Source organism: Sciurus carolinensis, chromosome 4 (assembly GCF_902686445.1).
Source record: "Sciurus carolinensis chromosome 4, mSciCar1.2, whole genome shotgun sequence".
NCBI lineage: Eukaryota > Metazoa > Chordata > Mammalia > Rodentia > Sciuridae > Sciurus > Sciurus carolinensis.
This window is the reverse complement of record NC_062216.1, coordinates 92,494,578-92,508,608: the sequence shown is the minus strand read 5'-3', so window position 1 is coordinate 92,508,608 and position 14,031 is coordinate 92,494,578. Positions and strand designations below refer to the sequence as shown.

Genomic DNA, 14,031 nt, shown 5'->3' with positions numbered 1-14,031 from the left:
AGCCTTTTAAAAACATTGATTCTTTTATGTTTAATTTTATTTAAAGAATGGTAGATTTTTGGTTAAGAATCCAGTTTTTCTGGAGATAAGATCTACTATTAGGAAGTAGTTGACAGATGTGAGCAGAATAGCAGTCACTTGGAGGGCTAATATTGAAGCAGATGGCTGCACCCTTACCCCACCCTGGAGTTTCTGATTGGGAAAGTCTGAGGCGCCTGAGAATCTGTATCTACAACAGCTTCTAGGTGATTCCTGTGCAGCAGCCCCAGAAAAATATTCTATTAGGACCTTCATTAGCAATAAGGAGGAAACCTACACTGCCCATCACAACACTTTGTAAGGCTTTATGTCAAAATCTTATTACAAAAGATAGCTTACATACTGAAAGCTGCCTTAAATCATTTTAAAAATGTTTCTTGAGGGTCATTGTCTTTTTTTTTTCTCCTGCTTTGCCCTACATTATAAGCCATTTATTTAATATAATCACTAATTGATTACTGCTTTGCTAAAATTTAAGATAGGTCCTAATTAATAGCAGTCTAGTTCATTCAAAAATCAGGAGTTAGTTTAAAAAACTTTTCAAAAAATTTTTGTTGAATTCCTTATTATTTTGCCCATATCTTTTATCTTTGTTTGGCCAGTGCTATAATGGAAATAACTGATCCCTAACGCTGATAGTGGATTTATTTATATATTAGATTAATAAAACTTACAATGGTTTTACAGCTCCTTGGATAAAGGCACTAGTGTGTAGAGTAATGCTGGTGTTCCAGGGTCCCTCCTCCAACTGTGCTTGAAGGAGGGGAGGGACCAGTTTTTTGTATGTCCCTATAGGTGTGTGTGTGTGTGTGTGTGTGTGTGACAGAGAGAGAGAGAGAGAGAGAGAGAGAGAGAGAGAGAGAGAGAGAGAGAGATGAGAAAAAACAGTCTGAGATGTCTGAGATTTCATGCTTGCCTTTGAGTCTTGGTCCTCTGTTCTGGTGGCCCAGGAATCGTCCACAGCCGTCTTTTCCCCAAGTTTGTCAAACCAGATTTCTCAGAATGATCCTTCTCTTTCTCATCTATGGCCACCCTTTCCTTTTGCCATGCTGTCCTTGGGTACTTTTTCTTTGGATTCTCTAGAGCTTAGTTTGGAATTCCAAAGAAATGTCATTTTTTTCTGTCTCTCTTCCAGTTGCAACCCAGATCTGTTCAAGGCAATGTGGACAACTGTGTTTGACTAGGGAAAATGATGTCTGGGAAAGGAAAAAAGAATGAAAATTAACTTTTTAAGACTGAGATTATTTACTGTTTCCAACTAACCCCTTTCACTCTACTATTTGGTGAAAAATCAGGGTCTTCCTCTGCTCCTCGTAGCCTGTCTTTGCTATCCTTCCCCACCCTCTCTCTCCGCTTGTCTTCTCCTGCTCACCTCTCTTGTGGTCTCACCCCTCTCCTTTGGGGAACTCTACCATTTCCTCCTTTAGAAGGGTCCTTGCTCACTGCCCTTGTTTAACCTCAGACTTCCGCTGGATACAACAGAGCTTTCCTGCCACCCAGGCTCTGCTGGCCTTGCCAGCAGAGGAATGTGTTCCTTTCTACCAGAAATGCCTGAAGCTGGTTTCCTTCTAAGTGACCCCCTGCCATGTGACTGTTTTCTTGCTGAGACCACACAGTTCAGTCTCATGTGAGAAAGCCCTTTTCTTCTTCTTGATATGACTTGGACCCTACTCTTAACAGACTAGTAATTCTGGCATCAACTTTCTGGAAGAATTGTTACTTCTCTGGTCTGTATTCTTTATTAAGGAACTCTTAGTATTGACAGCAGCTCTGGACAAATGGCACCATTCCCAAATGGATCCTCTTTAATCCACAATTCCCTTATCAATACAAGGGAAAGGGATGGTGAAGACAATCTCACTTCACCTTGTCACAGTTAAGAGGGAAATTGCTTTATGGTTTGTATTTGTACTCGTTTTCTAGGGGCACCATAGCAAACCAGAACAAACTGGGCAGCTCAAAACAGCAGACAGCGCCTCACCATGCCTGAGGCTGGAAGTCCTAAATCAAGGCGTTGGCAGGCCCATGGTCCTGTGAAGGCTTAAGGAAAGGGTCCTTATTTGTCCCTTCCCAGTTTCGGTGTTGACTGGCTATTCTTGGTCCCTCTTGACTTAAATTACCCTGTCTCTTCTGTCGCATGACTCTTTTCCTTATGCGTCTGTCTGAGCCCATATTCTCCTCTTCTAAGGATACTAGTTAATGGGTGAGGGTCCACCCTAATCCAGAATGATCTCATCTTAATTTGATCATACCTACAAAGACGCTTTCCAAATAAGATCATACTCAGAGGTACCAGGGTACTCTCATGCCATTCTCTCCTTTCTCCTTTCTACCTGTGGACATTTTATTAAGACCTTTCTTTATCAGGTACACATCTATATGTTTCTTTTTCTGGTGGCACCAAACCAAATGTGGTTCCTAGTAATTCTGCCCTATTTTACCTCATATTAAATCACGTAACTATAATTGATTTAATTTCTCCAATTCCAGGAAGACAGTTTGCTAAAAAGAACAAAATATATCTTATCTCTATAATACCACACTAGTTAAACTTGAGTTTTGCACATAACAGGATCACAAAATCAGATGGAAAATAATAACCCACATATTTTGAAAATGAGAGTTTCTATTTTATGTAAGAATAGGTAAAACCTTAGTTTATACTCTCTTTTGCTCATTTATCTCTGCTTCAAATGGGAATGGTGTTCAGTTTGAAAGCATTGCACAATTATTAGCCTAAACACATAAGGCAATTATTCTAACTTCAGGCTCCAGCTCATTTTGTGATCTTGGAGCAGCCAGTTGCTGTGTCACAGTTTTACCAATTAGTAAAAGTTGAACACACTAAAAAAGCCACAAATGAGAAGCACCAAGGAATAATTACTGTTCAGTGTCATTCAAAAACAATTTCTTGATATATGCTTTATGTTTTATGTATATATCTATCAACATTAATGACCATTAAAATCCTAATGGTAAGAAGATAAATATGGAATGTTTTAATATAGGTCACCAACCAAACAGAAACCTCAAAATTGTCATCTTTATTCCCCATTCTTGAATTTAAAAATGCATGATATTCTTCAAAGACTCTGCTACAGGTATATGTGGTTGTGTATAAGGTTTGTACACATTTTTTATTCCTATTTGGTTTCACTTTTATTTAACTGAATGACAGTATGTCATGATTGATGAGGAAGTGCACAATTATCTCCAACAAATAATGAAGGAATCCTTACCCCTTCTTAGCAGTATTCACCTATGGAGGATATGTTTTTATTCTTCCACAAGGCTTTCTCTGACAGTATTACTGATTCCTTCTTCACCCCACCTTAAAAAAATAAATTTATATATACATGTATTATATATATATGATCTATATCTGCCCATTTATTATATTGTAATATATATGCATATGCCTGCCCATTTATTATATTGCATTTTGATGTATACTTTAATATTATTGTGTTAGCTTTCCTGACTACCTGAGACAACCAACTTAGAAAGTTTTATTTTGCTCACTGTTTTGGAGTTTTGGTCCATGACCCACTGGCCCCCTTGCTTTGGCCTATGGTGAGGCAAGCCATCATGGTGGGGATTGTGTGTCAGCATGAAGCCTGTTCCCTTCATGCCTGGCACAGGAAAGGGAGGAAGAGGAAGGAGCTGGGGTCCCAATGTTCTCCTCAAAGGCCTGCTCCTCCAATACCAGAAAACCTTCCACTAGACTCTATCTTTTAAGGATTTTACCACCTGGCCAGCATGGTGAGCCACGCCTGTAATCCCAGGCATTCTGGAGACTAAGGCGAGGATCACAAGGGCAAGGCCAGCCTGGGCAACTTGGTGAGATGCTGTCTAAAAATAAAAAATGAAAAGGACTAGAAATGTAACTCAGTGATAAAACTCCCCCTGATTTTAATCCTTAGTACCCCCCCCCCAAAAAAAAAAGGATTTCACTACTTCCCAATGGTGTGACTCATGGGGACCAAGCCTTAACACACAGGCATATATTCCCTTTAGGGGACAGTTACCAAAACCATAGTCATTATGGTGGTTGACAAGAAATCCCAGGCCTGTTATTCTTATTTGTGATAATGGCCTAATAGTGTTCTTTTTGGAAGAATTCTTTTGGCATCACATACTAACTATGAATGCCAAACAGATATAATTTCCCTCCCCTATATAAAATAATTGCTACTATTTTGACAATTGTTTTCTTGTGAATTTCAAGTATTTCTAGGAATATTCTTATGGATTACAAGTATTTCTAGGACCAAGGGATTTCCTACCTATGATATCATTCCTTTTAACATTCAGGGAAGCTGTGCAGGTTCAGACTCTTATAATTACTAATATTGATTGTTTTTGGTTTTCTGGTTTGGTTTTCTGTGTAGTGACATCAGCTAATTTCAAGTACTGTTGTGTCTCTGTCAATAGTCAAGTTGGATGTCATAAGGTATAGTCCTTGAATATCGTCACTACCTGTTTTTCAGTTTTTAATTAGAGTTTAAATTAGATTTCTTACTGTGACATCTTTCCATGATGTGCCAAACTGTCCAGGAACTTACCATTTTTTTTCACCTTTTTTCCCAGAGCATATAATGATAGTACTATATTTTCTTTGGATGCTGGGTTTGTTGTCATTGTTGTTTTAATGTCATAAAAAGGTACATGGCAGGCTATAATAAACAAAGTGTGTCAAAAGAGTCCATCATTAAGAAAATTTATTGCCTTTGGTTGACAGTATTGTTATTCTACATAATATTTTTAGTAGAATTGCATACATAGGGAATTAAATTTTTTGAAAACTAATAAGCATATGTTAATTGGTCTTTGAGAAGTTGTGTTTTACTTTTAGCAAATTATAAATTTGGACCAAAAAGACTCTATATTGATACCATTTCATGTACTTCACAATCACTAAGATATTTCTTAATTCTCCTGTGTTTTGTTTATATGGTTGGGCTACTGTCCTGGCTTTGCTATATAGCCCTTTCCCAAATCACTTAGAATCTACTGGAAGGGACATGTACACATCAATAACCATGAAGCAAGAAAAAAACACTAAAGTATTTTTTTCTAGGAATTATCATCTGATTTCTAATCAGATTTCTTCACCTTTCTTCTTTATAGAAACAATTCACTGAACCCATGCTTACTCTTAACACACAGGTGTATGTCATCAGTTAGCCACTTTCTTCATGGATTCAACACATATTTATTGAGCCTATTTTATGAACTAAGTTTTGTTTCTGGCTCTGAGAATACAGAGATGAGTAAGACCAGGCCCTTTTCCTTAAGAATGTCACAGCCCACTGGAGAGAAATAATGAGTAAGATAAAATATGAGAAGTTTCATGATATAGGTATGTGCAGGGCACTGTGTCAGTACAGAACAGAGAAGAGCAAGCAGGCTGCTTGGTCAGGAAGGACCCTCAGGGGCAAAGAATATAAAAGAAGAACAGGTAGAAAAGAATGGTGCAATTATTTTTCTTTTTTTCTTTTTTTTTAAATTATATATTTGAAAATTTCTAAGATATATGTAGTCAACTTATATAATCCTGAATGAAAATGTTGCTTAAGACTTTGAACATGTGCAGGGAGAACTAGAAGTTTGTTTTTTTTTTTTTTAAGTGCCTTTTAGAGTGCTTTATATCTGCCATTAAACAAAATAAATGTAAATTATCTCATTAAGACAGCAGAAAGAAGAGAAGCCTTAAAATGTTTCTGCTAAGCAAGATATACTAAATGTAAATTATTTCTATAGACTTCTTTACCTATATGTTCTTTACCTATATGTTTATTTTTTATGTTGCATAAAATAGCATTGTTTTCTTAAAACAATCTTACTAATTTTATTTATTTATTTTTTCGGGTACCAGGAATTGAACGCAAGGGCACTCGACCACTGAGCCACATCCCCAGCCCTTTTGTATTTTATTTAGAAACAGGGTCTCACTGAGTTGCTTAGCACCTCACTTTTGCTGAGGCTAGATTTGAATGCACCATCCTCCTGCCTCAACCTCCAGAGCCACTGGGATTATAGGCATGTGCCACCTACCCAGCACTAATTTTAATATCATAAACTGTAAAGAAGTAAAAGCTTTTTAATAAATTAAGGAGAAATTATTGAAGTTACTAAGTTATTTTACCTTGGGAGGCTATGAACTAAGGTTTAAAGAGTTCTGGTTTACATTTAATTGATTAAAAATATTCATTGAGCACCTACTCTGTGTAAGACAATGTTCCAAGCCTTGGGAATATAGCATTGTGTGAAACAAATGAAAATCATATCCTAATTTACATTCTTGAAGGGGGAGTTAATTACAAAATCAATTACAGATCAATTACAGATCAATTACAAAATATACTGTCAAATCATTGTTTGTGTTATGGGGAAAACTAAAGCAGGAAATGGGATTCAATGGACCAGGGGAGGCAGGTGGAGGGTGGGTTGATCTTTTAAAGTTTGGTTACTGGCAAGACAATATTGAAAAGGAGACCAGAAGTAGGGAGGGGAGCTAGACATGCAGGTGTCTAAAAGAAGAAAATCCAGAACAGAACAGCAACTGCAAAGACCCTGAGTTGAAAATGTGCTCCTGGGGTTGAAGGGACAGTTGGGAGACCAGTGTGACTGGGACTGAGTCACCAGGGGGAGGGCAGCAGGAGAGAGGTATAGGAAAGTCAGAGGGTCGTAGTGAGGACAGGTCTCTTGCTCTGAGATAACAGCCATGTGAGGGTTCTGTGCAGGAAAAAGACATAATCCGACTAGCAGGATCAGCTTGACTCCTATGTTAAGACTAGACTCGGGAGGACAGGAGTGGAGCAAGAGACCAGTTACCAGGCTATTGCATGAATCTGACATAATTTTCCTATGTATATATATACAAAAACCTAAGTGAATCCCACCATTGTGTGCATCCACAGGAATGGGGTCCTAATTAGTATAAGATATAAATATGCATGTATAATTTTATCAAAATGAATTCTACTGTCATGTGTAACAGTAAAAAGAATCAATAAAAAAGGGAAAAAAAGCTATTGCAGTATTCCTAGTGAACAATGACAATGGATCTGAACAGGGTGGGGAAGGAGGCGTGAGACACAGTTAGATGGTAGCAGGATGGGTGTACCTGCAACTCATATTACTAATCAGTGCTCCCTCACTGTCAGTAAGCTTCTTTGCAAATATTGCACGTGGACTAGTTCTTCCTCACTAGCACTTCCTTCTGGTTCCCCAGTTACTACCCTTTTAAAAAAACTCATTAGAAGCTACAATTCATTGATTCTACCATCATTTTATGATCCCTCCTGGCTTCACTTCCTCTTTCCTTCAACTTAGATTCCATAGTCCTGTTTAAATTCCTTGCATAGACTCTTAGTTCCTGTTTGTCTTTTTTGGTAGTGTTGACCTCATCCAACCAAACCACAAATCTCATTAGTTACAACTTTCTGTCTCCTATATGCCTGCACCCAGATAGCCGAATGCCACTGGAGAGAACCCAACAAACACGCATACCTATCTCACTCTGACCATACATAAAGGAGACCCTTGGGTCTTCTCAACAGTCCTACATATTCTCCAAGTCATTCTCTGTCCTCACCTGACTGCTTCACACCTTTGCTTCATTAAATATTCAGTGCCTCCTCTTTCATCCTCATTATCAGCCTCCTATTTTACCAAGAAAATAAAAGTAACCAGAAAATAGCTTCTCTGTGTTTCCGCTGTCACAGTTAACCCCTACCCCCAAACCTCACTTTCCCCGGGGTGCATTTTCTAAGGCAAACCTTTCCACTTAGTGCTGTACCATTCCACACTCCCTCACATCACTCCAGCAATGGTTCCCATTTTCTCAAAATCAAAATCAAGCCTGACATTTCCCATATTTAAAGACAAAAGCTCCCTTTTGCCCCTCTCCTTGTCTAGCTAGCCACTCTTTCCTTGACTCTCCCAAAAGCAGTGGTCCTCAAGAGTTTCCTGCACTCACACTCACTGTTTTTAATCTCCTTTCCTCCAGTTCTTATCTAAACTCCCTACACTTTTCTTTCCTTACCACCTGTAGCTGCTGCTGTCACACTTTTCAGTGACTTTGAGTTGCAAAACAGAATGGCACTTCCTGCTTATCAGCAGCACTTGATGCCCATGATCTCTCCCTCCACCTTGAAACCCTTTCTTTACTTGGCTTCCAGAAGCTCCATTGCACTATTTTGTATCTGCATGCTGACCCAGCTATCTCAGTCTTCTTTGCAGATGGTTTTCATCTTCCTTATCTCTTTTGGATTCCATGGAGCTCTTTTCTTGGTCTAAGCTCAATTTTAGATGATTTCACTGAGGTTCATGATTTTAAATGTCAGCCATATTGTGACATCAAAAAACAAAATTATAGCAAATTTTATTTAAAGATCTTGATTGGCTTTATTTATGATTCTAGACACATGAAATTCTTTTCCTAGACTTGGGAAGTACTTATTCTCTATAAAGTCCAATAAATGTAAAGAGATTGGTTTTATCAACAGAAAAGGGTTGAGGAAAGCAGGAATAAAGAACAAAGTTACTTTCCCTGTAACACAGGAGCAGGGAAGTAGACAACAGAAAAACAACTGACTGATTGACATGAGGTTACTTTATATTGCCCATTTGTAAAGATTAAAATAGAACTAAAAATCAAAAAGTCTATCATGTAGACTGAAATTGGCCTTATGGGGAATTTGACTCTTAACCTTTTTCTTGATTTCTTGGAAGTTCAGATGGCAATTTAGTTTCAGTTTGGTGCCATGGAGCTTTAGTACGATTGACTTCATGTTGAGGTTTAGGCTGGTCTCTTGGTGCCTAGTACAGAGGCTTAGAACCTAACAATGACTTCCTATAACTGTTACTTACCAGTGACAACCCTGTTATATAATCAAGCCCTAATCTCTGCCTAGAACTTTTGACAAACCTATCCAACAGCATGCTCCTTGTCTCCTTTATAGGGTGACATTGAAAGTTTCTAGGTGTCCAGACGAAAATCCTGACCTTCTCCCCCTAAATTTGCTTCTCCTGTATTTTCTCTTTGTAAGTGACATTTCTAAACTTTAATTGCTCAGATAAATAATTTTAGAGTCAGCTTGTGTTACATTTCCAGCCCCATAACAAAATACCTGAGATAAATATCTTAAAAGGAGGAAAGATGTATTTTGGCTCATAGTTTTAGTTTTAGTTCAAGACCGAGTCTTGACCTTGTTGCTCTGATGCCTGTGGTGAGTCTGAGCTTCAGGTGAAAGCCATGGTGGAGCAAAACTACTTTCAATGTGAAAGCCAGGAAACAGAAAAGAGACAGGAAGGGGTAAGGGTCCCAGTATCCCCTCCAAGGACACCCCCCCAGTAAGTTGACTTCCTCCAGGTAGGTCCCACATCCTAAAGGTTCCATCACCTCCCAACAGCACCGTCAGCTGGAGACCAAGCCTTCACACATGAACTTTTGGGGGACATTTCAGATATATACCATAACACATCCTTAATTCTTCTTGTGCCCTAGATTCAATATTTTAAAAAATCATGCTAGTTTTACATTCATGAACTATCTACTTTTTGCCACTTGCTAGATGTGCCTGAATAATTGCAATGATTTTATCCATTGAAACTCATTTAGATTTTTAGAAACACCTACAAGTCACATCAAGTTTCATGACTATGGTTTCTAATAAAAGTCTGTATAATTCACATTTAGTTGAATATAAAATGTAAGTGAAAATCAGGAAATGATTTTCTTGAGTGATTTACAAATATCCTTGAAAGTAAATTCTAAAATAATAGTTTCAAAAATTATTTGTTCTAGAGCAACATCAATGGAATGAATATTTAACTTGTCAAATTGTCTCTTCCAAGGAAAGTGTTCATTTGGTAGAACTTGTTTATTGCTCTATACTGTTGATAAAATATTGATTCTGGAGCTATACTAAGTTCGATACTGGCTCTACTGGTTTCTAGTTATGTCATTATAGACAAGTTCCACATTCTCTGTACCTCAGTTTCCCCATCTTTGATTTTAGCATAATGATAGTATGTACCCCAGGATTTCTTAGTAGGAGCAAATGAGATCATGGACTTAAAATTCTTAGGATAGTATCTGACACAGAAGGGACACATGTACTATGCTAGTAATAAAAGAATTATGTAGCAGAGTGTCACTTGAAATCCTCAGGGAACTTGAGGACTAGAACATTTGAAAGGTTAAAGACATTGCAAGGTCTCAGGAATTGTTCAAGACAACCATAAAAGAGACATCTGAAGGCAATATGTATTAATTATCTACAAAGTAAGAGAACCAGCTTGCAAATACCATAATCATTTAAATAAGAGAGAAAGATTACTTCTATCAGTGGTAGCTGAAAATAATTTAAGGTGAAATTTTTGTTTTTTAAATGCCCAGTTTCAATTACAGTAAAATTGAAGTGCCATGAAGTGCCAATTTTGACAGACTAAGATGCAAAGGTGTAGGACTTCAGTACAAACTACTGATGGGATACTTTGATTAGATACCATTAAGAGAAACCCTTCAGAAATACAAAGGCCTACTTATGCCCACCCAGGAAACCACCCTTTATATTGCATCCACTACCCTCTGATCTATTGCACTGTTGATCGAGCAGTTTTATCTGTACATGTAGTTTAAATTTATTATAGGGAATATTATTTACATCTCTATCACTGGACATTTCTTCTTCCTGGCACAGCCATGTATTTATTAAAAACATAAATTTAATCAAAAAATATTAATAACTGATTCTTAATGACTTGATTATTTCTTTCAAATATAGACATACTTTCTTGAAAAATAACTAGTTACTATTAACCACAGGACTGGGAAGCTGTGTGTACAAATGGACAAAGGAATTTTGAAATGTGAACCAAGAAAGGGCAAATGAAAATATCTCAAACCTTTATCCTTTTCCCTTTCTAGTTGGCTCGCCACAACAAACTGTTACAGCAGATGCTCAAACCAGGATCAGATCCAGATGAAGGAGACGAAGCCTTAAAATATTATGCCAACCATACCGCACAGATCGAGGTAACCATCTATTATTTCTTGAAAGGGCCCAACTGTGAAAAAATATGTTTACTTTCTATTTGAGACCATATTCATATATTTTCCTAGAGCAATGAAGCATCATTGAGTGATTTAAATTGAAAAGGATATACTAAAAGATGATCTATAAGAAATTGAAATGCATATCTTTTGATGTTATTTTTCCTTTTTCCCTTTTTCCAGAACTATATGTAAATTTTCTTTAAAATTGATACAGTAAGTCTATTGCTGTTTTTGGTTATAGAAACAATCATTGCAGAGCACTGATGTTTTAGAGACAGGATAATTACCATAGAAGTTTGATTCTAGAAAATGTTCCTTTTTAAAATTGTGGAAGGCTTAATGCAAAAGAGATCTCTGTGTGTCTTAGGAAAGTATTCAGAAGTGTAGCAAACATGGAAGGTACTAATAATGTTTTCAAATGACTGTAAACTTGCATGGCTTAACAGTTTCCATTTTCAGTATGCAGCAATTGACCTCTTGCCACCCCTCCCTCCATATTAGACATTATTTAATTTTATTTAATGGCCGGTGGCAGTTCAGGAGGTGTGGGTCAAAATGTGCTTATCATTATATGTTGGGAGACCCATCTGGCTGTCATTTACTAGCTATGCTATCATTTTGACACTAGTTGGCAGAACTAATCAGGCAGAAGTGAGCAGAGTAGTTGATGCTTGTCAGTTCTAATTTACATTTATACATTCATTCATTTTGGCAGATATTTTTTAGTCTTCAGCAGACTGCGTGATGGGCATCACTGTTCTCAGGATATATAGTTGCTATACCTTGTCGTTTACTATTGCCAAACCTTTGGAATAATAAGCATTATTACTATGTGTGGCAAAATGAATTCCTTGCTCGCATTTGTAAGCATTAACAGTACCACAGCTTTGGTATCAGACTTGACCTAGAGCAGCCCAGAAACTGGACCTGGAGCCAAAACATTGCTCACTGCATCTGGTGCTTAGGAACTGGGAGGTTGGCAAACTCAGGAGGCTTGAGAAATTGATACAAACAGATCATCAAGCCATGAAAGTCCTGAGGATGGTCCCAGAAACCAAAGTACAAAGCTAGGAGATCAGAAGGACTCGCAGGCAGAGTGGGCAGAGGAGAGAGGGATTTGTTAATAGCTATGAGAGATGAGTGCTGCTGTTCAGGTGGTTTTATCGCTTACCAGCAGTGAGGAGAGAGCTATAAATTCATGCAGTTAATATTTCCTGAGCACCCACTCTACTAATTCACGTATATAGAAGATAATTCCATGTGGTAAGTGTATAAACAATGTTCAAGGAAATGCAGAGGAAACAGCAATTAATTGTGCCTGAAAATTTTCAGGATAGATTTCGTAAGGAAGGCTGCCATTCAGAATAGACTATGTTAGGTATAAAGCCACCTTTCTCTCCCGTTAGAGGAACCCAGCCTCCCAAACCACCTGTCAATCTGCGTTACGCCCGCCTCTCCTGTTATAGGAACCCAGCCTCCCAACCCACTTATCAATCTGCCTTTATGCCCGCCTCTCCCGTTACAGGAATTTCCAGCTTACATTACCGTAACCTTCCTGCCTCCCACATTACGTTCTAATATGTCATTGGTCCATCAGTCAGTCGGTAATAATTCTCCTCCGCGATTGGTTCCTCCCAACCGGCGAAATTCCAATATCTGAGAAGAATCCCTGCGCCATTTTCTTCTTTCCCTTTCCCCTTTCCCCTAGCGGGCACGTTTTGTCCGCATAGAATAAAAAGTTCCTCGTGTGGGACCTGTATCTGCGGAGCGTTTTTCTGAGAGTTATCGACAAACCAAAACTGCCCCTAACATCTGGCCTAACATCTAACTAACAGACTAAAGATTGGATACAAGTTTCTCTTTACTAATGATCAGGCAGAGGACTTCAGATAGAAGAAGCAAATAAAGAGGGTGTGAGAGAGCATAGGGAGGGGATGACTCATATCAAAAGATCACTCTGGTTGCTGTTTGGAGAAAGGTTTGGAAAGAGAAGGCATTAGAGAAGACAGGTGAATCAGACAAGATGATAGGATGATAGAAAAGGCAAAAGATAGTAGTATTGAAGATGGTTGGTTTGGAGAATGTATGTATATACAAATATATATACATTTGCCCTGGATCTGTAAAATCATTTACTCTATGCAGGTCATTGAGAGGAATGCAGACCCTGGAGTGAATTTATTGCTCTATTTGCACACACATAGATAACTTTGGTGTCATTTTAACAAAGTACCTGAGATAATTAATAAAAAGAAAAGGTTTATTTTGGCTCATGATTTTATAGGCTCCAGTTCATGTATGGTGGACCCATTGTTTTTGGGCCTGTAGCCAGGCGGTACATCATAGTAAGAGCGCTTGTAGAGCAAAACCAGTCATCATCCACAAAGCAAAAGGAGAAGAGGACTAGATCAATATCCTACGTTTCCTCAAAGTCATGATTCCAATGACCTGAGAGACTCCCACTAACCCCAAACTTCTAAAGTTTTCTCCTATCTCCAATAGTTTTTAGCACATGAACCTTTGGGTTTCAAACTACAGCACATATGTAAAGTTAATAAAATGGTGTCTGGGCTGTTGTGTGAATAAATGGACAAAAGTTGGTGTCATGTATGGAAATCCTAGGAGAGAATGAATTTTTGCTATTAAAAGGTAGAAATATTATTTGTTCATTCTTAGGTAATTTGAGGTGAGTTTGAAACATTCATGAAATTCAACATAGAAGTCCAGGTTTCAAAGGAGGGGTCTGGGTTGATGATATAAATTCTTCACATTGACTCGTTCTCATGCTCATGCAAAAACCAGCTTAAATGACCTATTCAGAGGGGCTTCCCCTCCTTCCTCCAGGTACTTACTAATTCCCCCATGCTTCCATAGCAGTTTCCATAGTAGTTTAGTCTTTCTGTTAGTTCAAAGCAGATCACACT

At 38.0% G+C, this 14,031-nt stretch overlaps 1 protein-coding gene across 3 annotated transcripts in view; it reads left to right on the top strand.

Moving 5' to 3' along the window:
* Nucleotides 1-14,031, top strand: part of Itpr2 (inositol 1,4,5-trisphosphate receptor type 2) — a 462,398-nt gene that overhangs the window by 353,040 nt on the left and 95,327 nt on the right. For all 3 annotated transcript variants that reach the window (XM_047550877.1, XM_047550878.1, XM_047550879.1), the window contains one exon: nucleotides 10,979-11,086. In XM_047550877.1, coding sequence (XP_047406833.1) covers nucleotides 10,979-11,086 — 108 coding nt within the window. The remainder of the gene's footprint in view (nucleotides 1-10,978; nucleotides 11,087-14,031) is intronic.